The 26,674-nt window shown below is 41.0% G+C and overlaps 2 protein-coding genes across 3 annotated transcripts; one reads left to right on the top strand and one right to left on the bottom strand.

Moving 5' to 3' along the window:
* Positions 1–92: 92 nt before the first annotated feature.
* LOC147256149 (U8 snoRNA-decapping enzyme) lies at positions 93–11,390 on the bottom strand. 2 transcript variants are annotated; one of them, XM_086214055.1, is made up of 5 exons: positions 11,262–11,390; positions 4,870–5,001; positions 4,702–4,742; positions 1,846–2,083; positions 93–1,765 (listed from the first exon to the last, which is right to left on the bottom strand). In XM_086214055.1, the coding sequence occupies exons 2-5, from the start codon at positions 4,999–5,001 to the stop codon at positions 1,523–1,525; spliced, it is 654 nt and encodes a 217-aa protein (XP_086070181.1). In that variant the 5' UTR covers positions 11,262–11,390; the 3' UTR covers positions 93–1,522. The 2 variants fall into 2 exon arrangements, with proteins under 2 accessions (XP_086070181.1, XP_086070180.1); XM_086214054.1 differs by lacking the exon at positions 11,262–11,390 and adding an exon at positions 5,158–5,224.
* On the top strand, positions 6,391–17,520 carry gss (glutathione synthetase). The gene is made up of 13 exons (XM_086214053.1): positions 6,391–6,528; positions 6,994–7,135; positions 9,548–9,693; positions 10,127–10,202; positions 10,578–10,717; positions 11,811–11,927; positions 12,071–12,151; positions 12,259–12,336; positions 12,421–12,490; positions 14,429–14,623; positions 14,945–15,026; positions 15,785–15,974; positions 16,115–17,520. The coding sequence occupies exons 2-13, from the start codon at positions 7,004–7,006 to the stop codon at positions 16,236–16,238; spliced, it is 1,431 nt and encodes a 476-aa protein (XP_086070179.1). The 5' UTR covers positions 6,391–6,528; positions 6,994–7,003; the 3' UTR covers positions 16,239–17,520.
* The last annotated feature ends 9,154 nt before the right edge of the window (positions 17,521–26,674 follow it).

Genomic DNA, 26,674 nt, shown 5'->3' with positions numbered 1-26,674 from the left:
CCTTAACAGATAGGCGGTATAGAAAATGGATGCATGGACCCAACTATATTGTTATACGTTACATTTTTATGGCTGGATTTCCAAAAGCACATCTTTTACATGGAATAGCATGAATGTGAGTAACTTATACATGGACACAGAGGGTTAAAAAAAAATGACGAATCTGGTTTGTCAATTTCACCCCAAACTCATGATTTATTTGAAAACAATTATACAGATTGAGGCCCTGGAGTTAAAATAATACACTTAAAACAATGAGGTTCTTAAAGATAATCTGAATTAGCACTTAAAGAGCTTTCTAACTACTCTCTACATTACCGGCCTAATATTAATGCTAGCTTGCCACACCATGCGTCTCAAATTGAGGACATTGTTTGAGGTTACATTTTTAGTTCTAATAATTAATTGAAATTAACTTTGTATAGGTTGAACATATACATTACATCATACATTTAGGTAAATATTCTACCTTAGTAAAAGAAATTCTCATGCATAAAGGTAGTTTCCCTTTAAATCATTTTGCAGCTTACTAGAAGGTGCTCATGGCTCACCCATGGGCCCAAACCCATTGGTTGAGAAACACTTATTTACAACAGCACATAATGCCAATGTTAACAGTTATTTGGGACATTTTCAAATGTATTAACATTCAAAGCATGTAAAACTCCAGTGACATATTTTATAATTGTACTTTGTTTCAGAGATTAGGCCTTGAGTCTAACTGAAGTCACACTCACATGACTGGAGACTTGATTGAATTTGGGCAACAAAACCATATAAAACCTTTAAAAAAAAAAACAAAAAAAAAAACGTTACAGACAAAAATGTAAAAAAACAACAACCAAAAACCTGCTACTACTACTTTAAAATCTGCCAGTCAAGAGTAAGGTTAGTAGACGTGCTCAACGTTAGCTTGGATACGTTAGCTAAATGTTAGCTTGCTGCTTACGTTGTGGACCATTAGCATGATTTATCCAGATTGGCGTTCACTGAACATTTTTGGAAAAAATGAGTGGTTTATTGTACTGGCATCATCCTAAGAGTGATAATTCATCCACATTCCGAAGAAATTAATTACTGTTGGAATTAGAACAATTACTAAATTTAGAAAAAGGGAGAGGAAAAAGGGGCCAAAGAGTTGAAACTTGAATTGTACTTGCAAGAACAGCCTCTTCTTTGTTCTGATATTGTCACTCATTATCTGCCTGTCCTTGGTGCCCATAGGGGTATTGTTGATGACTAATACATGAATAAACACTTATTTCTGCTTCCAACTCAATACTAATGTGTTATTTGCTCTTAAATCAAAAACATGATGAGTCACATGATGGATTTTATTTCCATGATTAGTGTGTGTCTAAACTGTTTAATGTACAACAGTTAATTATGAGATCAGAATCTATATGACATTGAGACTGCACAAAGTTGTGTAGACCAGAAATTTGTGCACGGAGGGTTGTGTTGAAGTAGTGGTAGTGTATCAATGTGTGTGTGTGTTGATGTGCACATGCAGGTGAGTGTTTCAAAACTCCTTCCTTTTGGTCAGAGAGAGGGCTGCTGTTTGCAGGTCCTTTGCAGTTTGTGTGTGTGCCTTGACCGAGTGTGTTAGGGCTCTGTGTAATTCTTCAGGGGCGACCAACTTGAGGCGCAGCAGAGCGTCAACCAGCTGGGAGCGAGCGTTGCCAATGAAGGAGTGCGACAAGAATGACGAGAGGCCTCCTCCGCCTTTTGTGGTGTACAGTGGGACTCGAACCATTCCCAGGACCTTGACACAGGGGTGATGAGGACCAGATCAGGCAAAGGGTTCTAGTCTGGCACACACATAAACCATGAACACACACACACCTCCTGTCCATGATCTGCTGCAGTGGATGCAGCTGCTCTCTCCACCTCCCTTATCTGCTCCTCCTCCATCTTCTTCACATAGAAGTGAGTGATAAGCCGGGGGGCTGAGGGGGAGGAGTTGGGGGCATGACGAGACTCAACATGATCATCCACCGATATGGGAATAACCACACCCAGCTCCTCGAACAGTTCCCTGCTGAGCCCCGCCTCAAGGGTCTCCTTTGATTGGTTAACAAACCTAAAAGATACGGGGAGGGGGGTCAGAGGTCAGAATACGATATGAAAGTACATCAAACGTGTCAGGTCTATTACTCTCTCGTGACCCTTTGGGACAGAAGTAAATAAATCAATGTGACTGTAAAGCTGAGTGAGTTCAACCTCCTGAAGCTAAATGCTAATGTGAGCTGTGTTGTGTAGTCATGCATCATCCCACACTGGACCCAAACTCAACCATGACACAGGGGCAGGTGGAGGTAGCAAGGACTACTGTTACCTACCATTGCTCATGATAACAAAGAAAATGTGACCAAGCTTTAGGTTAGCAGGCTTGATACAAGTTCCCCATCTTGGGATAGCATATTAGCGTAAAAAAAAATTTACTATAAAAAAATTGAATAAATTCACAAAGTTTAATTAGCAGCAGGTTTCAAAGTCACATTTTGATTGATTAATTTCCTGTTAGAACAGAAATTAATGTTGACCCCAACCTCCACCCTTTTGTTAAGGGCAGCGGTTCCCAAACTTTTTTGGCCACGCACCCCCTTCTTTAACCCCACCTGGCTGACACACCCCCAATTCCCTACAAGCTCGGGGAAAAAAAAATGCAACAATGCCACATACAGTGTGTCGAAGATAACATCCTCTACACTTCATCTTAAGATGAGGCGCATTTTGAATAATTAATTAATATGTCTCAAAAATATGTCTTCAAATTTTACAAAGGAAATATTTATTTACATGTCTTTATTGTGAGGGAAAATCCCACTTAAAACGCACTCCAAACCGCCATCACATTTTTATCTCCCACACCCCTTAGTGGCAGTTCCACACATTGGGAATCCAAAAGGTCAGAATCACTTGACAAACATCAATTTTTAAAAGTTATTTTGCACTTATAAATGTTCAGAGATATTTGTTATTGCTTTTTGCTGAGTGCAAATCTTATGTTTGTTTACCAGTTCTTTGATTATAAAAAATATATATATTTTCAAATCAAGAAATGAACACTAAGTAAGAATGATATTTACAGAAAATTATTTTGTAAAACAAAATTTTTTAAAGGAATTTTTTTCCCCCCAGACCAGGGAACCAGGTACTGGCCAATTATCATGGAAACAAAAATATATTTTTCAATTAATAAAAATACACCTACATTTTTAAAGTTAATGTCATTATCTGTAGCTGTGCCTCTGCTTGACTGTTAAAAATTTTGAGCAAATTGTTAAGAATACTGTGTAAAAAAAAAAAAAAAAAAAGAAGGAATGCACATCAGATGTCCATCCATCCATCCATTTTCTACTGCTTATCCTGGCTGCGTCCGAATTGCCAAGTGGCAACCTACGTCCTACTGCTACGACCTACCGCTACAGCCTACTTCTACAACCTAAACACGGTACCATTTGGACACCCTAGAAGATTGGTGGTGAAGCACGACCTCTGCTGGCAGAGCACAGATACCGCAAATAGGTAGACAGCACCAACGAAAGCCCCACCTGCTGGCCTGACTGTTGTACTGCACTCCACTCTGAACGCACCTTTCAATCATTCTCTATTATTAAGCACATTAACGCACCTGTAAAGGTGTGTTCACACCGCGTCGCGTTTGGTTTAGTCATCAACAATGACTATAAATGTTTGTGTTGCATAAGAATGGGAGACTGTTGGTGGCGCAAACTTGGCTTGCGGGTCCACAAGTTTTTAGGGGACGAAGAAGAAGTCCGCGGTGCATTGTGGGCCATAGGTTGCTCCGTAGGATGCACCTGAACCGACCTACAATGTGGGCGTGTTTAGGCTGGAATTTAGGTTGCGAAGTAGGTCGCTACTTGCGCCAGCTGTGGTTTCGGACAGCCTACGACCTACTCTGAGACCTCCGATCCGACCTACTTGGCAGTTCAGACGCAGCGCCTGTTAGGGTCGCGGGAGGGGCTGGAGCCTATCCCAGCAGCCTTCAGGTGAGAGGCGGGGTTCACCCTGGACGGGTCGCCAGTCCATCACAGGGCCAACACATAGAGACAGACAACCGTTCAGAAACAGCTGGTCAGTCATGAGATTTGAGAACAACCTCAAATAAGTAGAATACCCCCCCCACACACACACACATACACATACTAACACAACCCATTTGACCATTTTCATGCACCTTTTCTAATGCTATAACTCACAATCCAACTTGTGTCACAGCAGACAGCCGACCACCTCAAAACCACTCAAGGCCCCTCAGTGGGGTCCCCTGACCCACGTTTGAGAAACCCTGACGTATGGAACTTGAGTGTTTCCTTTATTTTGCATATATCATCATGATTTTGCACTTTTCATCTTATCATGTTACATAATGTCGCTGTGTTGGAGATTGATGCTTTTGGACAACTGCTCGACGCAAAGGCACATGTGATTCCTATTATCTCTCCTATCATCCTGAGGATGAACTAAGCAGTGAGACTACTAGCGTTCAAATGAGGCTTTGAGCATATTTGATCGTTTTCTTTGTCTTCGGGTTGAGACTGTGGCATCATGTGATCGTTTATTCTGAGCTGTGATGGTTTATATCATTTGACAAGGCTGGTCTGTGAAAAAAGGAAACTTGCCTACCTGTGCACATGAAAGGATGAAAGAAAAGCAGTAGCAGGAAAGACTCACCCGCCAGGGAAACCCAGCAGACCGTCAAAGCGCATTTGCATCTGTGGGATGTGACATAGACTGTTATACACACACACACACACACACCCACGAGGAGTGTGTTGTATTCCAACAGGCAGAAATATTCCCACACCACTCTTGCACCTAAAAGTACATGCTGTTCCTCACCAATATGATATGTCTGATGGGAATTCTCCCAAACAGCTGAGCTAATGTGTCACAATAGAGCATCACGTGACACGCATGCCTGCAGCCTGAGCACGCCAACGCCTCCATCCTGGACAGCTGTCCACTCGCCATCTACAAATATAAAAACAAGCACAGAAGAACATTGTTGAGTCACAGTCACCTCTGACCTCTAGATGGCTGCTTCCTTGCCCTCATCATTTACACACACACGCACACTTTCCTTCTGTTACCACCCGAGTTTCTCACACACTTGACCTGAATACACACCATCAGCGTGAGAGACTGTGTGCCTGGAAGCAAGTCAGCTCATGGAAGGCCTTGAAAAACCAGACTGTGAAGAAGGAGCTCTGAAATGTCAAACGCTTTATCTCCCTCTGCTGGTGTGGAGTAACATTACAACTACCCCTGCAGATTGAAATTCCATGCTTTATGTCACCCACTGCAATTTTTTTTTTAAATGATTCACATACTTTTTAGTGCATATTAAGTTTTGGGTTTATTTTCCTCTTGAAGACATAATGTTATTCACAGGTAAGTGTAGGAGGAGCTTGTGAGGCTGCGCAAACCTGACAAACCTGTGGCTGTAGAGGGGAGGGGCCCATACTTTTCTCCTTGGAAGGTTTAAACTCCAGCAGAACGGTGGCCACAGCAAACACATAGTGTGTCGTTATTGCCTTTTATCTGCATACCAATGCAGCGTTGTCTTCCTTGTTTTCTTCACGCCATATTGACATCCTTCATAAAGGATCACTCAGCCTGTTTAAATTATTACAAAATTATTCTTATTTTTAAATGTTTATTATCAGGCCTATTATTGTTGCCTTTTTTTTGTTACGTCTACTGGGCGAAACCAAAGCTCACGGCCAGCCAGATTTGGCCCTCGAGCCCCACTTTCCGAACAGGCAAACCAGGAATAAAAGTTGCTAAAATGACTATGCTTGGATCAATAGAAAGATAAAGACAAATCATTTGCCAACAAAAGCATGGGATCAGAAATTCTGAGCAGTCTTTAACACTAAAAAAACAACAGCAAACAAACAAAAACCTTAATACTGTATCTTTAAGAGCAAATTTCTTCTCTACAGTTTAAGTAAAGGCCCACCACCCATGGGAAAAGAAACAGTGTATTATCGACTATTCTTTTAGACAAGCTCTAAACCTTTGGTGTGTCTTTTTAGCGCTTTTTCATGTCACCTGCTGGACCCTTCAGGGGCGGGCTGATCGATCCCCTAAAAGTAATTGGGTTAAAATAATATGAAAAAAGAAACAATAAAACTGAAAACCTTTTGTTCTGTAAAAACCTCTCATATGCATGCATTTCTTAGTGGTCGCAAATTCACGAGTCACAAAATAGCATTTCTTCTTAGTTTAAAAAATTATCTGAAACCATGAAGTTAAGATAAATTTCCAAGCTGGGGAAGTGCAGCAGTTCTCCCCCCCCCCCGGTGACGTTCGGTGCACTGATTGGCCTAAATTATCACGTGGTTGCATCTAGCCAATGGTAGATCCCTTAAATCAAACACTGTCAGCTGATGAAAAGTCTTCCTTTCAATGTTGCTTCACTGAGTCAAACTTGGTACCGTAGCTCAGGGCAGCGGGTCCTATCTTACCGGTACGAAGAATATACGCGCAGCCAAGGTACGATTTATTTTAATGTTTCGTATGACACGTAGTATAACTCGAACAGGATATCACAAACTTGTTCTATACAAGCTAACGAGTGGCTGTAACGCTAGCCGCATGCAGCATTCCTGGTTTGTATCGGTCACAATAACACATGAACTGTATAATTACATTGCATTATCTTTCCTTGAACCTGCCCAGCTTTATATGGCAATTTTTTTTAAACAATTTATAATTTCATCTTTGTATAGCTATTGTAGTGTGGGAATACTATATTGTTTCGTTGTGCCAGTGACAGGTAACCTCACAGGCAATATGAATACGCCTCATGGTAATGTCAGGGGTCATTGTTGCCGGCGAATGTACAGTTTCTTTTTCATTCGTTTTATGTTTCATATCTGCTCAGTGCTGTATGACTTGTCCTGCAGTGATGATGTCCCTCATGTTGTAATTATACCTTGAATGTTTGTCTTACTTCAGGTCAGTCACAATGGCCCAGGGGATCCCAGCAGAGGTTTTAATGAATACTACTCTTGTAAAAGACTTGGCAGATGTGGCAAAAGATACAGCACTTCTGCAGGGAGTCCTGATGAGGATCCAAGAAGCTCCTAACTCATCAGAGGTGAGAAGTTCGCTTTGTTTGAGAACTTGCAGTTTCTGCGATTTTGGGACGTGCGCAATTAATCAGACTTAAAAGCAATATGGCCTGCTCCAATTTTCTAGTCTTTGGAATACTGTGGAGCTGCATCATCTACTTAAGACTTGTTTGGTACAGATCACCAGAAAAATCACACCATTTTCACTTCAATGTTTTTTTTTCTCAATGAAAATATGATTAATATCACATATCACAATATCAGTCCGAATAATTACTATTGGACTTTTTTTTTAGAATCATATAGCTTGGAGTTTTGTCATCTGTTTTTAGATTTACGTTTCATTGCAGTCCTGCAATCAGAAGTCTTTTACATGGTTTATTCGTGAAAAACCAGAAAAGTGCCACAAAAGGTGTTTTAAATCTATTGGTATTACAAAGCAATGAGTGTGAACTCTGACGTGATGGTTGACTTCATCCTGTTTTAGTTTGACAAGGACTCTGGACATGTCTTTTCATAGTCTAAGAAGACAATAAACAGTTTAATGTGTTACTCAAGAAAGCCAAATATAATCATTTTAGTCAAACTTCAACAAAAAAGGAAAAAACTAAAAAGGAATGTGAGATGACTTCTCATCTCAAGCAAAACCTCCAGACATGAAACCTGTTCTTAGGTGCATGTATGTATACTAGCATGATTAAAAAAAAAAAAAAATCATACCATATAACCAGAAATAGATAACTAAAACGACTGGAATTTGACAGGCCTTGCTAGTATTAGTGGTTGTTATACATGTGTCCAAGCTCTTTTGTAAAGACACAAGAGTTGTAGCAACAATATTAGAGTCGTAGCTACGGCTCAATATAGTTTAAAATGATACTTCAGCCAAAAAGTGTATTTTTGCCTTTCATAAATTGTTGTCTTTAGCTCTCTTCATTTCAGCTCCTGAATTTAGAAAGAGCCAGCCACGTCTATGTCGCTTGACGCTAATGGCAACTGACCGCTAACAACAACAACAACAACAGAAACAAAATAACAGCAAAACTACACAAAAATGCCTGGTTACAAATTCTTCAGCTCATCAGGTGGATCGTTCGGCTTAATCCACGTTTTCTTAATTCAATTGATCCGTTATTTATGACGCCAAGGTGTCTACAAATACTTGAACTAAAAACAAACTACAACACTCATGGTCATGGTTGCACCAAGAGAGACCAGCTGGCGCATTCAGTTGAAACTCATTTGCACTCTTCCTTGCTCTGTTATGATGGTGCAGGACCCAAAGTGTAGGAAGTTCATTCGTTTTTACCTCAGGTCACATTGTTTGTGGTTTACCGAGCATACAGCTTAATAAAGAAGACATGGATTGTACCGGATGATGCACTTGAGAGATTGTGAATGGACATTTTTGCTGTGGTTAGTCACCATTAGCTTGCAGTTGAATATACATGGCTGGCTCTTTCTGCCTTCTGGAGACACAAAGAAGTGATGCAGTTGTTTAAAAAAAAAAAAAAAAAATCCTTGTGAGCAGACACCTATTTGCGAGAAGTCAAGCCCAAAATACAACGTCCCGTAACTCGACTTCATTTTATTTTTTAATCCTTTTGGAGGTTTTAAATAGATTAAATATATAGCCTGTACGGGCTTATTAAAAAATAAACCCGTCCCAACAATCAAATATTTAGCAATTCAGTCATGCATGGTTAAGCATAAACAGAATAATTTAAGACTCAAAATGAAATAAAGTTGCCTCGAGCAACAACTTGTCTAGCTGAGGCTAAAACCCTCATGCAACAAAGCCCCTCTGTTGTGAGATGCTACTTAATGCTTTTACCACTGCCTTTAGGAACTTGCCTCATATAAACTTAAAAAAAAAAAAAAGCAATATGATGTTATTTAACATGTTAATTTTACCCCAGTTCTCTGTTCAGTGCCTTGCAGTTGCCTCTGACCAAATGTGATCCTGTTTCGCGAGCCAAGCCCCATGGATGCTTTCGCTCGTCCTACAGCCATGAGGTGCAAAGCTGGGTCAGGTTTTAGCTGCTGGTGTGCAAAATTATCAGGAGGATAATTGGGGCGCAGGAAGAGAAAAGGAACAGCGTAGCCATCCAGTGACAGAGGATTTAAACATTTGAAAGGAATGTTTTTGTCGCCCCTTATTTTGGATCAACGTGGCAAAACCTGGTAGAGACCAAGATAAGATCTTTTAAGCAAAGAGAGGGGAATTACCCTTAAACCAGCCTCGGGCTCTTCCAGTTCAGTACTGAGGCGCTGTTGGAACAAGTAGGTTGAGTGCAGAATCACGCTCGGACTGTGTTCCACTGCGGGAGAGGATTTGGTACATTCCTCCTCAAGTCCATGTTTGCAACTACATTTTCTGTCAAGTGCTTTGTAAAAAATTGATGTTAATTTCATTGTGATTTTTTTCTTTTTTCTAGCTGGTTTCTTACGCTCCCTTCACACTCTTCCCCACGCCTGTACCCAAGGCTGTGTTCCACCAGGCCCTGGCGGTGCAAACTCACTACAACACACTGGTGGATAAGATCAGCCAGGATTCTGACTTTCTCACAGAGGCTCTCATTAGGTAGGATATTTGCTAGATGACATCCTCTCCCATAGTTGACGTTGTCTGAGGGGATCTGTCTTCATTTAACAATAAAAAGAACCAAGACCTTTTGGTGATTTGATTGAACTGAGTTTTAAAGTGGAGGGCGGCATGGCTCAGAGGTAGCTTGGGCAGTCTAGCAACTGAAGGGTTGCTGGTTGGATCCTCACTTCCCCTTGTGACCATGTCCAAGTATCCTTGAGCAAGATACTGAACCCTTAATTGCTCTCCTGATGGCCCTGCAATGGACTGGTGACCCATCCAGGGTGAACCCTGCCTCTCCCCCAATGTCAGCTGGGATAGGCTCCAGCTCCAGCCCCCCCCCCCCCCCAACCCTTACTGGATAAGCGGTATAGAAATGGATGGATGTTCTTTTTTAAGGAATCGATAACCACGATACTCTGATTTCTAGCACCATCGCCGTGGATGATTTCACTGCGAGGTTGTTCAGGATCCACCAACAGATCCTGAAAGAAGGAAAGTCTCAGGTAGGTAAGGGCTGTTTTAGAGCTCGTCTGAAATGAGATTCCTGCAGAATAAATTGGCATTTTAGGAATTCTGTTGACCACGATGAGCCTTGAAGAAATCAAGATATGCTTGAGCTGTTAACTACTACCCCTGAGCCTTAATCATCACCTATTATTGTCACTGGGTCACAGTGCTGTTGGTTAATGAGCACTCACCCCTAAACCTGATCATTGTTCTTTTTATGAGCCAATCCTCCCTTACTTCGATAGTGGGGGAAAAAAATTACTTAATTAAAAAAATCAGGGCTTCCTCTCTCCAAATTTACAATTTCTTTGTTTCTACTGTGGACTTTGGTGGGAAGCCGAAAAATACATGACTCTCTGCTTTCCTCCCAGTCTATCGTGCTGGGTCTGAATCGGTCTGACTACATGCTGGACCAGAAGGACGAGGGCTCCTTGTCTCTGAAACAGATCGAGATCAACACGTTTGCTGCTAGTTTCGGAGGGCTCTCGTCTCGAACGCCGGATGTACACCGGTAAGATGGCTATCGGCTAATCACCAATACATTGTTTAGTGTAATAAAGCTTTATTTACGCTTGAAAGGGAAGGGCCTCTCCCCATAAACCAGACACTTGACTTCACTCAGTCCTTTTAGCTCATTTTCTCTTGCTCAGGTGAAAAAACTTTGAGAAAAGTGAAACCAATTGGCAGTTATGGTTATCAAGCTCTAAAAAACTAAAGACTAACAAAGCTAAATATAAGAACCTAAAGCAAAAAAAAAAGAAAAAGAAATGCGCTCATGTCTTTAACCAACACAAATGAAAGCGAATACATCTTGAGTTTTACTGAACAAACTTATATTGATAAGTTATCTTAATAATAAGAAACAAGCAATTTTACCAGGGCATCCTTTCAGTGGGTACTTTAACGAACATATTTGAACAGCGCATTTCACAAATCATATAAACACTAATGACTCTTGGACCACAGGTTAGCGTTAATTAGTCAGACCGTACACTCATGACTAAATGAAATGAAAACAGACGACCCAGAAAATAGCCAGCAAATTCAGACCTCACCTGCCTGTTCTTTCGGGTCCGTTTCCTTGCACGCTGCTTTCTTCCTTTGTACTTTGCAAAATGTTTTGTTCTCAGTCTGCTCTGCACAACAGCTCCCACACAAACCACTCCAATTGAAATCACCGCTCCTCATCCTGCTCTGACTATGATTTAATTGCACCAATGTGATGCACCTGTGAGGCTCGCTCACAGTGGACGAGCGATTGCCATTGTTGGTATGCATGCGTGCAACCCCGCTGCGACCGCAGGTGTCCATTAGGCTGGAGGAGTAAGAGCTGGGCGCTTGGGGCTACGTCACACTTGCCGCAACAATCATAGAGGAACTTGTAGCTTAGCTCCCCACGATGTCCAAGTAGCTGTCCATCAGCGGATAGGGCTTGTTAGGGGTTGTTCCCCTTGTCGGGGGAATGTGCTGTATTTAATGAGGTAAAGATGACTGACATGTCGTCATTACAACTGACAGTAAAGTGAAGCGTGGCTAGAAAGAAGTTTGAAATGTATATTAAATATGCTTAAGACTGACAGCAGCATCTTCACCTTCTCACCCAGGCACGTCCTTAATGTGGCTGGTCGACTGGAGGAAAGCCAGCGCATCCTGGACAACAACCCCGCAGAGGGTCTGGCCAGGGCCATAGCCAAGGCCTGGGAGCTCTACGGATCACCGGGGTACATCCTCTAGAACCGAATGGAACTCAAGATAGAATATTAAACCGTCTGCTGAATGGCTCGATGACTCATTTTGGTTGATTATAGTGTTTAGAGGTAGTAGCAGTAGTGTTTCTTTACAGGAGCAACTCTTGTTATTACAGAGCAGTGGTCATGTTTGTGGTGGAGGAGAGCCAACGGAACATCTTTGATCAGCGGTGCATTGAGAATGAACTGTGGAAGAGGTAAGGCTGGAGGAATTCCCAGAAGCATTGGCAAACATTTACTAAAAGACGTCCACATCTTATTTGAAAAATGACATGGTGGATGTACTCTGATTGTTGCGTTTCAGGAAAATCCCCACGGCAAGAAGGCGGTTTGACGATGTCTGCAGAACAGGATCCATCGATCAGGAGAAGAGGCTGTTTGTGTAAGTCTGTCTGGTTTATTAATTCAAAATGTTAATTAGTGCTAATGGATGATTCTCATCAGTTGTACTTAATTATTGTTTCAGTCAGGGCCAGGAGGTTGCAGTGGTGTACTTCAGGAACGGCTACATGCCTCAGAACTACACTTCTGAACAGGTACACAATTCCGTCATCGTGTTTTGATGCAGAAGTATTTTAGAAAAGGTTGATGGAAACGGTAAAATAAAAAAAATTTTAAAAAACGTAATTCAGCAAAACAGCTTTTACACTGCCTGATGGGATTTTTGCCATTTAAAAAAAAAAACCCCAAAAAACATAAAAAGAATAAAAAGGGAGATGGAAACTTCAAATTCGAATAAGCTCTTCTGTTGCAGTCAACTTCTCAGATATTCCCAAATGTGGACTCTGGACAGCAGCAGCAGCAGCATGTCCAACATTAGCTGCTACGTAAGAACAATTTGTCCAACTAAGTTAATTCCTCCAAGATCTTTCTCCATTTTTCCCTGATAAATGTTTACCCACGTTGAAGTCACAGCCATATGTAATGTTGCCTCTACTGCCATTATTTCGCTCAAAAATCGGTAACAGAAACACACTTAATGCGCATTTCCTGGTTTGAAGCATTTCCACAGGTCGATTAAAATCTGCTTCACAATTAAATGGACATATTATTATAAACAATTAAATAAATGTATTTATTTATTTCACTCCAGTTCTACTCTCAGGTCCAAACCATGTTGAGATGGGGCTCCGCCATCGCTACCATTAGTTTATAACGCTATGGTGCGTACAATGCCATCAGTAATATCTTTCAGTCGGTTCACAGGCACATAGCAACACTACTACGTGGCTATTGGACAGCACACATCACATGTTAATCACTCAGGTGAATCATCACACTGTTGGAAGAAGATGAGGAGGGGTTGAGATTTGGTCAGTTTCCTAGAAGAAAAACCAAAGTGTTTTTCAGTATTTTTAAACATGATCGGGGTTTTGGAACATAGAAGTTGTGTATCAAAATAAGTTTAGTAACTGTGAACAAAGCAAGTTCCCTGTCAGTGAGACAGGCCTATTAGGAAATAGGAGCGAAAACTACAGTCGTCATCAATCCTAAACTGGCAAGTTATCACGACTGGGAGTAGAAGGGTTTTTTTTCATATTCCTGGAGTCTGGGACAACAGCCCCGTGATAAATCACTCCTTTCTGAGGATCATAGTGTTCAATTTCTATTGAATCTGTTTGAGAACAAATGCAAATGAATGTAAAAGTCATTTTGAAGGCTGTAAATTTGTGGTCTCAAACGACTTCTTCTTGCCTGGATGAGTAAATGTGTTGTTGGATTTAGTTTTCCATCGTGTCCAGCAGCTTTCTAAATCCACCATGCCAGTGCCCGCTAACAATGCCACTTCATTCCTCTCTCACCGTTACCAGCTCAGGAGGTCACATGCTCCCCACCCCCCAGTTAAAGTAAAACAAACTTCTTCATGCTCCGCTGCCCAATATGCCCCCTGTTTTGTCAAGAATTTCAACCATCCAAGAGCAAATATAGGCCTCTAATACCCTAAAAGCTGTTTGGACCCACATTTAAGCTCATGTTTGAACTGTATTGTACCAGGTGACATCCCGCTGCACTGCATCACTATGCTGTTGTGATAACTTGTTATATAAAACCTGCCCAGCATCCAACTGCAGCTAACTGGTGGAGGTAGTGGACCTATCGTCCCAGAAATGATAGCCATAAATGATGTTGGATTTTAAAAAAAACCAAATATTTAATGACCCTTATACAATAGTAATGAAAGTACACACTTTCAACGAGCGCTTTGTTTCTTCAGATTATTCAGGACAAGACTTTAGAATGTGTTAAAAAAAAAATGCAGGTGACATTTTTGAGTGAACAAATATGCAAAGTAATTGAATTCATGTGTTTATTCTGATATAATGGTTGGTGTGACAGGCCTTGATGGGAGCCAAAAAACAGAGCAAAATAGTTTGTGTGGGGCTCGACTTGTTTCTGCTGCCCCCAAATGGCCAAAAGTTCAGTCAAGGCAATCTGCCGTGTCCGAATCCTGTTTGTGTTTTTGGACATCGCAGACGTGGGAGGCTCGTCTTCTGATGGAACGCTCTTTCGCTGTGAAATGTCCGGATATCAGCACTCACCTGGCCGGAACCAAGAAGGTCCAGCAGGTTCTGGCAAAACCTGGAGCTCTTGAGAGGTTCTTCCCCGACCAGCCTCAAGTCGTGGAGCAAATCAGAGCAACATTTGCTGGCCTCTACACCCTAGATATGGTAAGCAAATGACACATAGGGGTTATTTTAGCAAGAAACATGAAGTAATATAGCAACAACTACTCATGTTAATACTCTCAAATGCAAATATTCTCATGCGGTCGCAACTGGAGCACCAACGCGTGGCTTTGGGACATAACAGCAGATGACAGGGTGTCCTCTGCTCCGTCAAAGAGGTTGTGTCCGCAGTGAAAAATGCTTCCTCTGTGTCACTGCAGCGATGGTGAGGGTAGAGGAGGGGACTGCCTCTGGCACACGCCCAAACAAGTCAGTGTAAATGTTTGCCTTGTGATGTCTTTTCTTTTCTTTTCTTTTTTTTAGGGACCAGAGGGTGACAAAACGGTAGAAATGGCTTTGGCAGCGCCAGACCAGTTTGTCCTGAAGCCTCAGCGAGAGGGAGGAGGTACACTCAGAGAAATATCTTAACATCAGGCTCCCAAAGTAACACTTTTAGCTCATCGGCTCAAAAAACAAAACGAAACGAAGCCGTTGCATATTTCTTGAAAAATCTACAATGTATTCAGCGTTTTTGTGTCGCATGATAACCCATTTTGATGGTGAATAAGAACAGTGAACAATAATTTTTTTTCTATTTATAAAAATGAGCATAAAATAATACAACAGCACCTGACAATAACAAATTGATTAGTTTTTTTGGCATCTTGAAGAATACTTTTGCTTTGCTATATTAAATGTTGTAGTGAAGGAAGTAAGAAAGTGATTAAAAATGCGTATTTCAACAACAACAAAAAGTCTTCTTGTTTTAAACTACCCCGCTGGCCTTTAGAATAGATGTCTGAATTTACAAGGTGCTGCTGAATGCACCATCAAATTTTGCATGCTGTAAGCTATGCAGCTTGGATTTTTTCGCAGTGCACCTGAATGTGCCAGGAAGGTCGCTCATTTAGTTGTTTATGGCATACGATACACTACCATACATTTAACACCCCCACCTTGCTTCCTGGTTTCCACGAGCACTCCTGATGGTGAAATATGGTCGCGTTCTCATTTTACTGATGCACCACGAAATATGAAGTCAGATTTAGGGCATTTATATCAGTTAGAAACTGCGTTATGTAGCGCTTCAGCCCCGCCAGTACAGAATACTTAAGACTATATCAACTCGGCTTCTTCATTTGTTTCATTCCGCTATTTTCTCAGGTAACAACATCTACGGGTCGGAGATCTCCCAGGTACTGGAGAGGGTGAGGGGGAGCACGGAGAGGACAGCTTATATTCTGATGGATAAAATCCAGCCTGTGCCAGTGCAGAACTACCTGCTGAGACGAGACGCTCCCCTCCACATCTCCAGCTGCCTCAGTGAACTGGGAGCCTTCGGGGTGTACGTCAGGTAGGTCCTCATTATCGCACCGATGGAGCGTGGATGCTGTGTGTAGTTTTTGTGTATTCCAGCTGCAGCAGACGCCACCATGACACATTCAACCACAATTCGGTGAACACAAGTCTACCTTCTCGCCGTTTCCTCTTCAGGAAGGGTAACGACATGGTGATGAACGAGTGTGTTGGACATCTGCTGAGGACCAAGAGTTCCGAACACGCTGATGGAGGTGTAGCAGCGGGAGTGGCCGTGCTGGATAATCCTCTCCTGTTCTGACAACACCTGCTGGGCTGACAAGAACATCACATGGACAACCTGTGGAAAGCAGAACTTTGGACTCATACTGTCATGGAGGTTGGCTGCTAGCTCGTACAAACACCCTCTGCTGGGCAGATCTGGGTTCCCCCTGGGAATCCTGCAAGGAAGTTTGTCCAGAGCTCAGATGACGCTCACATCCTAGGGGGTCAGGATCCCTGTTGTACACCTATACTCTTCGACCAATTGGTGGTTCCAAAACGGTTCATGTGAATCATGTCAGTTTTTTAGTTTTTGTCATGATGAATTATGACGGGTGCTTTAACACATTAAGTTTCATGTGGAACCTCTTTGCCTGTTTTGCTGAAACTTATTTCAACCGTTCAACAACACCATCATTCCAAACTCTCCCCCCGTTAATGAGTCAACGGTCTAGTTCAAAACTGGTGAGCAGGTAGAACCTGTTTGGTTGATAGAACCTTCTTGCATCATTTTCAAGAACCTGCACCAGCCGCTGGTTCCTCAGCCAGACTGAGCTCCCTCTGGTGGGCTGCTAAATGTTTTCAAGTTCAATTTTTGTCAAGTAAATGATGTTTCTTTGTAAAAAAGTGAAGTAGAGAATATCAATCTAAAAATGCAAAGGAAATTATGTAGTTAAAATCATCTCGTATAAAGCTTTTAAAATATTTTAAAAGATAATAAATAATTAGGTCTGTAAAAAACTTCACTCATGTATTTGAGATGTTGATATCAGGCCATAAATGTGGTGATAAGATGGGTAAAAAGGGTCCTGAAGCTACAATAAACAGTAATCCATTTATTTTGTGGGAGAAAAGAAATTAAATTTAAGCCTGGAGATGATTGGGATGACTGTGAATATGTTTTTTTGTCAATGGAGATGATGACACCATCTTGGCACGATACCATAAATAAACAATGAATAATAATAAATAATTTATTTTTTTTAAAGTTTTTATCCATGTAAAAAAACTCATTATTGCCTTATTCATTGGTTATCTACACAGTTCAGTAATAATACGGAAATATTGCACCACTTAGCAACGAATATCAGTAATCATAAAGATGGATTAACTTCAAGATGATGAACTGCGAGGCTTTAAAGATACAAATATAATTCGTGAAAAAAAGTGCATCATTTAATTCTTTCACACAAGCCAACCAGGCATCGAGGGGTTAACGGGTGGAACCACAGTGATGAAGAGTGACCCGGTGTTGCTGTCCTCCCTCGTCTCTCCTGCTAGCACAAAAGATGCTTCAGCTGCTCATAATTGGCCTGAAAGACATGATTGATTTTTAAAAAATAAAAAAAAAAACTTTAAAAAATGTTTTTGTTGTTGTTGTAACTGCTTTTTAGATGAGGACTCAAATGTACAACCAAAATGAGCCACCGTGCTGTTAACTGCTCGATATGATGGGAAAAAAACAAGAATCCCCACAAGTGGTCCAAGCTGAAGGTAGTGTTGTGCTTCACCTGGGAAAAATGAAATTAGCTGATTTAGCCGAGTTTGTTTTATTTTCAAATTTGTGACCTATATCTAGTAAAAAAAAAAAAAAAAAATCTGCCCTGTTTTTAGGAATCAATTTGACACATTTTCATAATTAAAATGTGTCAGTTTTCCAGAGTAAAAGCCTTAATGCATTCTTTACTTATTTAATTGATTTATTTTTAAGTCTTCATTAATGGGCTTCCAGTGAGAAGCTCTCATTGTGGAGGACGATCAACATGGCTGCTTAGCTGGTCAATTATGTCACCATTAAGGTAGCAAAGGTAGTAGTTACATGTAAATTACTGGTATGTCAGCTACCTGTTAGCTTGATAACTTATGTCATTCATTCATTCATTAAAACAGGGCAGAAATTATTTATTTCATTAAAAAAAATTACAAACAGAATATTGTTTATCTCTGTGAAATGCAATACAATTCATGGTATGTAGCTCAAAGCAATGCAAAAGGAAGCAGCCTGCAGTTTTGATGAGTCGCCACCAGGTGGTGATACAACCAAATGTATTTTCTACACCGCCATTAAACACAAGCTAGTAGGGTTCATTTCAGGTGAAGAAGGCAACGCAGTTCATGTGAGCATGAAACGCTCTGATATTGTCTGATTGGTTTTCCTCATTAAAATTTAATTACTCCCTCATTCCCTTCACCGCAGCCCAACCCCACCCATACATGAATTATGATGGCGCAGCAACGCTAAACATGACCAAAAGCCTTGTGAGAAGGAGCACATGAGCGGACACATTAGGATTTCACAGTGTAAAAAAAAAAAAAAAACCATGTAGAAAGAGATTCTCATGACTCATTAACACATCACTTAATTAGTAACACAAACACATTAAGGACCTGCTCCAGCAGGTTTCTTTGGCAACAACACAGATAACTCAGGGATTCCAACATGCAAAGTACATCTTTGGTGTAAAACAAAAGGTTATGTAACTATGGAGGCCAATTAAACCTGACAGAAAAGATTATTACCTTTTAAAGAGATACCGTGTGTTCTTTCTTCTTTGTGCATCTCTTAAAAGCTTAACAACTTTGACACCAAATGGCATCATTAAGTGAATTGAATTACTTGACCATTAAAACTGCACAACATTGTATACTGTGCTGCAGCACCATCTGACTGTTAACAGTGTTTTGCATGGCGGCAGCAACAGTGGAATATAATGTGTTTGAATTATATGCCAGCACCACAGGAACAATGCCTATGTAAATTTGATTGCTTTAAACCCACCTCGTCTATTTGGAGTATATTGGGGTGGTGCATCGTACCAAAAACAAAACAAAACATTGGACTTTGCAGCATCAAAGATGAGTTTTTGAGTCCTGTTCCTGTTTTATAGCAGTGTATTTTACATCAACTGACAACATTTTTTTTTTTATGTCTAAACCTAACCACACCTTACTGATACGTCACCCCAAAAGGTGTGTTTTGCCTTTCTGATACTCAAAAATAGGTGTCTTATGGAGAAATTTTTGTCCCTCCTTTTTCACTTCTTTGTGACTCCAGAATGCAGAAAGAGCCAGCCAAGTGTATTTAGCCTGAAGCTAACGGTGAATTACGGCTAACAACAGCTTAAAACAGGTTTTAGTTTGTTTTTTTCTCACATCAATGTTTTTAAGGATTACTGGGACATGGCCGACGTTATTGTCGTTAGTCATCAGTCTCCACGTTAGCTAAGAGCTAACTATACGTTAGCTCTTTCTGCATTCTGGAGTCATTATTTATATAAACTATTTTTTGGCACTTGAAAGTTCAGAAACACACCTTTGGGGAGAAGTATGACATTAAAGGAGTTCACCAACTTTTTTGGGAAATATGCTTATTTGCCAAGCTAACATTTTCCCCTGACTACCATTCATTGTGCTAAGATAACTTGCACCCACCTGTTATCCATCTTCTTGTTTGGCTTTAGGGACGATGGTAAACAATCTTAGTTTCCCAAAAATGCAAACACATCAAAAACAATGAATTCTAACAGTAAATTTTATTTGAAGATGAAGTGTCAGACAATGTAACATGTAATACGGTGTTAGGAGTTGGTTATTTTCTCTGGCAATCTAAGTATTGAGTTCGGACCTCAGCTAATGCAGAAAACTTTTTTAAAAAAATTAAAAAATAACCCCCTTGATAGAAACAATAACAGCTACACAGACACAACACAACCTCAAAAAACATCGACCAAGACAACTTCCTGTTAATTTCCTGTTATTTTGTTTTTCTTTATTCATTGGAATCTATGACTCGCTGCTGACTTGCAAGTGAGACCAATTCCGGCATGCGTCCGGGGGTCATCGAACAGAGACAAGGGTCACTGCCAGGGTTGCCCACAGGAAACCCTCCAGCATTCATTTGCTGGAAAGTGACATCCGCATGGCAAAAGAGGAAAACAAAAACAAAAAGCTTTTGTGTGGATTATCTCAATCTAGGTGGTGATTATTATCGGAAGTAAGATCATTCGTCACTGGAGCTCCCAGATGAAATTCTTTTTCCCATTTGATTATTTACAGTGTGATCACATGAGAAGTGGCCAATGTCAAACCAGGACACTGCAGCTGGAATGTAGCAGTCGGCTGATGGATTCGATTAAGACCTTCCTGATTTCATTTAAACGTTTGATCAGCTTCACATGCTCGTCTTTGGCAGCGACGCGTCTCTGTGAAGTCTTCTCTTGAAACACAGCTCCCACTCCTAAGCTTCAGACCAAATATTTGCCTCGTAATAAGCCAGTTACACAAGTGTTGGCCCAGTTAGCCAGTGACCTCTCTCTCTCTTAAAGTTTGTGTGTGGATTAGAGCGTGAGACTAACAGAGGCAGAAGACAGGGGAAGAGAGTGAGGATGTGGGTCATGACAGGATGGAAGTGGGTCAGAGTCACCCTGCTCTCTTTTGCTTTGTTGAAGGAAGGTGTTTGTGTGTGTGTGTGTGTGTGTGTGTGTGTGTGTGTGTGTGTGTGTGTGTGTGTTGAAGAGAGAGAGAGGGACAGAGATGGGGTTTAACCAGCTACAGCCTTGAGAAATGGTGTGCTTGTCCCACAAGCATGCCACCCAGGTTCATTCTGAAATCTTTCTCAACTTGAATAGCAGGAAATAAGAACATCTCTGTCAATGACTAGAACACTTACACTTCATCATGTCCTCATCTCAGATGCCAGTGTTCTACTGTGGTGTCAGTGTTGGCTTGTGTCCGAATGCCAGAGAACATTATTGAGGTAAGCAACCAGCTGACGTCAGCACACCGTCTGTTACCTTCTGCCCAGGAAAATGTGGAATTAGCATCCCACTCATAACCGTGCTAAATATGTCCCTTTAGAACACACACTCTGCCACCGTTTAAATGACTCTCCTTGCATAATGAACTAAAGCAAGAAAATCCTGTACAAAAATGAAAAGCATGTTTATTTTTAGGTTGTCACAGACTTTAGCGTTGGATCCCGATTTAGAATGATTACTTCACTCAAAAACTGTATTATGCCTTTAAAACACACACAAATAGGAGTTTTGATGACAATGATTTAATTTTTCCCCCCTCATGCATCACTTCTTTTTGACTCCAGAATGCATAAAGAACTACCTAAGTATATTTAGCTTGAAGCTAACAGTGACTGACAGCTAACAACTGCAACAATGCCCTAAAACCTCGGTTAACAGTTCCCAAGTGCATCATCCAGGATCATTCAAATCTGCTTTATCCAGCCATATGCCCGGTAATCCACAAACACGTTGATTTGAGCCAAAAACAAATTTTAACAGCCCTGGTTCAAGGCAAACTTGCTAGCAATGAAGCTGTTATATTTGTGAGAGTAGTAGCAGTTTATTTGTTTCTGGCCAAAATCAGAAGAATTTGTAGATTACTGAGCATACAGCTTGATAAAGAAGTCGAGGATGATACCAGTCGAAACACTCCCAAGTTTGTAAGTGAACATTTTTCAGGCAGTTTCGCTGTTGTTTCTAGCTGTCAGTCACCATTAGCTCTAGCTAAATACAGTGGTTAGCACTGTCTGCATTCTGGAGTCACAAAGAAGTGATACATGGTTGTAAACGTTTATTTATGAGCACGTGACACCTATTTGTGACGACTTGAAAGGTAAAATATACATTTTGAGTTGAGACACTTGAAACATGATAGTAAGCACGTACTTGCAACTTGTTAGCTCAGTGCTAAATGAAGTAACAGAACTTGAATCAGGCTCATGAGGACACTTCGCCGTCACCAGATCAAACCTGCCTTGCCATGATACCATGGTGACTGAGGTTCTTTACAGACATGACCGATAGCGGTGAAAGTGGTGGCAATGATGTCAGCAGCATTTATTTGATTTAGCAGAGCCACATGCTAAGAATTAGTAAGAATAAATGCGATAATATAATAATAAGTATTGTTCTCTACGTAAAATATATCGTACGATTTTGGACGACAGTTTTATTCAAATGGAATTTGGATTTTCTTTCATTGCACACAAACTCACATTGATTGTGAAGTAAAGATAAACAGTTATGTCTCTCTTCACGAAGGCAAACAGCAGCATAAAACCCCGTGGGTTCTCTGTATTTCATACAGTATTTCCTGACCTGATGTGTGACCCTGATGGGACAAAAGATTACACAAGTTTCTAAATTCACCTTTGCACTTACTTTGTAACTGCCTTTTGTTTTCTTTGTGTGCGCTGACAGATTACACTGTTGTGCTCAAGATCTGAAAGCAGACGCTGGCGAGAGCTGATAATACTGTTGTCACAACTTCCTATCAGGATAAAAAAAAAAAAAGTTTTTGTGTCTGTTCTTCATTATCTTTGCCTTTGTGTACCATAAGTTTGTCGCCATTCACTGTTTTGCCAGCGTCTGACGGAACAGTGTGTGTGTGTGTGTGTGCTCACTGTATATTGTAGTGTTAATATCATATGTGTGAGTAATTGTCGCCCGCCACTCTGTCACCAGTATGTGATGATAATATCCTGTCTACTGTTTTGAATGGAGGCAGTAACAGTTCAGACTGTGACAGACAATTTCAACCATAGGAACTCCCTTAACTCCCCTTGACATTACACACACACACACACACACACACACACACACACAGCCTTTTCCACCTGAATTGGCTCAGAGGAAACACAACCGTACAACTACTACTACACAAACACATTTCAAGAAGAATCAAGGTCATTTCCTGTTTTTGAACCTTACCAAATTCCTCATTACTATAAACTGCTCACCACATAATCCCCAGTTTCCTCTGCCATTAATGACTGATTAACAAACAGCCTGCTGGATAGTTCAGAGACAAAAGTCACGGGAACTTTATATAACTGATGGTGAGCAGGGAATGACAGACTCTCCCTACTCAGCAGTTACCATCAGTCTGGCTGGAGCCAGGAAGCCAGCCGGCCTGCCACTGCAAATTCATGGCATTATTTTATTCACTGTTGTAAAAAAGAGTCGTTTTATGTTTCAAATGTGCCTATTTACGATCTCTGGAGTGCTTTATTATTGAGAAATTGCATGCAGTTTGAATGTGTATCAAATACGAAGCATGTGAAAGTCATTTCAGGGATTTTATTATAAATGTTGAGAATTTTATAGGATGAGACTGTGTTAAAGGCAACGTGTTGGTTCTTCACTTCCATTCTAAATCAATGTTGAGCCATAAATTCTGCATAGCTGCAGCGTATGCACCTGCCACCTTGACCTCCACATTACTTCAGTTCACCCTAGAGTCCCCATAGGTTTTTGTACTCTGAGAAATTAACTCAAAGCGTTCCATATGCATTATTTTCATGTGAGGTGTGAGAGTGACTTTTGATATCTGACCATCAACATTTTTTTCGGTTCACCTGTGAATGTTTTAAAAAGACACAACCATCCACAAATCTTCTCAAGGTCTTATTTAAACCCGACCCAAGGTTTTAATTAGCTCGGATGCCAGAACAACAACGACGACACTGGCAGAGTTTCTAGAAACTGCCATCAAAACTTCATTCTCAAGTTCCAGTAGACACTTTGGCAAAATTTGGTGAAATTCCCTCAAGCTGTTGAGGCAACAATAACCTTCACTTTTGTTCGATGACGACAACAATCATTTTAATTTATTCATGGGAACCAGTGAAGTTTTGGGCCACATTTAGAAGAAATACCTTCAAAACATTCCAGAGAATCACAGTAGCTGTGGACTGGTTGTCTGATCCGCTCTGGTTAGAGGTGCAAAGGACAACATTCACACCTCCTGGTCAGTGGGTGTCGCTCACACTCTTGCTGCACTAATCTATTCTACTGGTTGCCAAGGTGACACAACTAACAGCATATTGTCAGAGTTTGAGTGGATAATGTGACATAATAAGACAGACAGCATGTCAAGCAAGGGATATTTTATAATGTTCACGCAAACAATATCAACATGAACCTGTCACCCGAGGCTAAAATTGGTGACATGCAACTGCTATTCTCCGTTAGCAAACGTTAGCTTACCTGAACCCTTACATTTCTCTGGATAATCCAACACCTGGCGACTCCTGTGCTCTTGTGGTCAGTGACATGATATCAACATGTTTATGCTATTAGTTCAGATCCTCTGGAAAGGGGCAAAAACCTGCAGTCAGGGTTGAAAGATCACGGTCTGGATTCAAATGAGCTTTTCTGTAAAGCATTGAAAATGCTTTTAAAAAAACTAATTTAACTTGTGATTAAAAATGAACGCTGATGCTAATCACCGACTGACCATGTTTTTCATTGTTGTTGTCTCATCTATTACCTCATCCTCAGAAAACAGAATCCCCTTTATTGGTTGAGTTTGTGTCCACACATACAAAGTATTCGACTTACTATTAATTATGTGGCAAGGGGTAAATACACAATATTTACACCTGCTAATTCTGGACAATACTGCCATTGATTTGGAAAAATATGGACTTGTTAACGATAAATATGCCCCTAATAATAATAATAATAATAATAATAATAATTAAAGCTGCAAGCAGCGTTGTTAGGGCCTGAGCCTCCGTGTGCCCGCGGCCGGGTGCCAAATGCCGGCCCGAATCCAACGATGTAATTGGCAAATCCCTTGGCCTTGTAGTTTAGGAGATAGAAGCCTGAGTCTGATCAGAGAGAGAGAGCAGAGCTGAGAGCAGAGCTGAGAGCTGGCCCTTTAAGAACCCCTCCCCCACTGCTCTGTCTCTGATCTGTGCTAGAGTGAGAGCTGAGCTAAGAGCTGGCCCTTTAAGAACCCCTCCCCCACTGCTCTGTCTTTGATCTGTGCTAGAGTGAGAGCAGAGCTGAGAGCTGGCCCTTTAAGAACCCCTCCCCCACTGCTCTCTGCTGTCTGTGTCAGAGTGGAGAGCAGAGGAGGACATTTGTAGTGGGTCAAAATCAAATAGCTCTGCATGTGTTGGTCAAATGTGGAAAATAATACCATATTTTAGTAGGGATTTTTATCAGGAATACAGTGGTGTGTATTTTGAAGCTATTGGAGTTTTAGTTTACATGTGAGAAGCGAGTGTTTGAGAGTATGTACCATGAGAGCAGACAGGTGGCCCACTGGTTTCCATTGTGAGGTGAAAAGTGTAAAAAGTGTCTCCCCCACTTTGAGGGCTTATAAAATCCAAACCGTTTACGCTATATAAAAACTTTTAACAAATTTAATCAGCAGAGTTTGGAGAGTCATGTATTAAGCTTTGGAAGCGATACCGTGAACGCCCTAGGAGGACATAGCGTTTGGTCGGGGTGCAAAATTGTCCCAAATTGCACATTCGTGTCCAAATTGTGGACATCCTGTTAGAGTTAGGGCAGGGGTGTGAGTGTATGATTTGTCCGTCTTTATGAGACGAATAAAACAGTGTTGGTCCCATGTCTGTAGGACATTCCTACAGGCCGTGGCATTTTTTTTTGTGTGTATCTAGGTGGCGCTATTAAATAGTGTGTTGTTTTTTTTTTTTAAATATCAAATTTTGTGTGTGTCCCAAATTTGGTGAGTTTTTTAGCATGTTTAGTGGGTCAAAGTAAGTGTTGAAGTGGCGAGTGTGTCGAGCAAACATAATAGGGTCTTCGCCCTGGAGTACCTTCAGGCTCAGGCCCTAAAAATAATGTTATTAATGATGATAATAATAAAGAAATGGCCAGTTTATAGTCTGTTTATAATGTGTAGGTGCAGTGTGCGCGCTTCCTTACATGTTTAATTTGTGATGCTACTTCATATTGATTACAGCTAATTACAGTTTATTACTTTAATAGTAATATCTACCATATCAATACCCCCCCCCCCCACACACACACACGCAAACACACAGTTGTATCTCAATAAACTGCTTCCTCCCAAGCAGCATTGTTAAATCATAAATCTTCGATGGGTGAGTGACAACAAGCTTGAGAAATGCAGCGTATCAACATTGCTGCCAAGCATCTCATTTCCACACACACACACACACACCCACACACACTGCCAGTACCAGCAAGCAGAAGCTCGAGGGTTGCCACATCACTGTTCTTTATTGGTTTTTCAGGAATGAGGAAGTGTGTGAGGCAGCATCTTTACGGGAAGCCAGCAAGTGTGTGAGGGAGGGGCTAATGGGAATGCACGTGGGTGGTGGGAGGTGATGACAAATATTTGTTGAGACATACAGGAAGAGAGGCAAAGTTCAAAGGTGGGGAAACTTTAATTACATTCAACCGGAGTAATCACATTTCTCATCTCCAGGCGTTCACTACTCTCACTCATGAAAGGAAATTGTGTTGTTTGTCAGACTGAATAATTATTTAAGGAGGGAATTATTGGAGCTTTGGGAAATGATACACTGTCACGAGTAAGTAGAGAAGCTTCCATTTGCGGGAAAAGTAAAGGGACACCAAACACTGTAAGAGTATAACACACACATGACTCCCAGGTCAGTGACATCCACGTGTTCATGTTACTGATCTGAGTGCAAAGCCTCTGAGTGTGTGTGTG

The sequence above is a fragment of the Aulostomus chinensis genome, chromosome 9 (assembly GCF_037954235.1).
Source record: "Aulostomus chinensis isolate RoL2024-O1b breed Wild chromosome 9, RoL_Achi_v1.0, whole genome shotgun sequence".
NCBI lineage: Eukaryota > Metazoa > Chordata > Actinopteri > Syngnathiformes > Aulostomidae > Aulostomus > Aulostomus chinensis.
The sequence above is the reverse complement of the archived record's forward strand: the minus strand, read 5'-3'. Positions and strand labels throughout refer to the sequence as shown.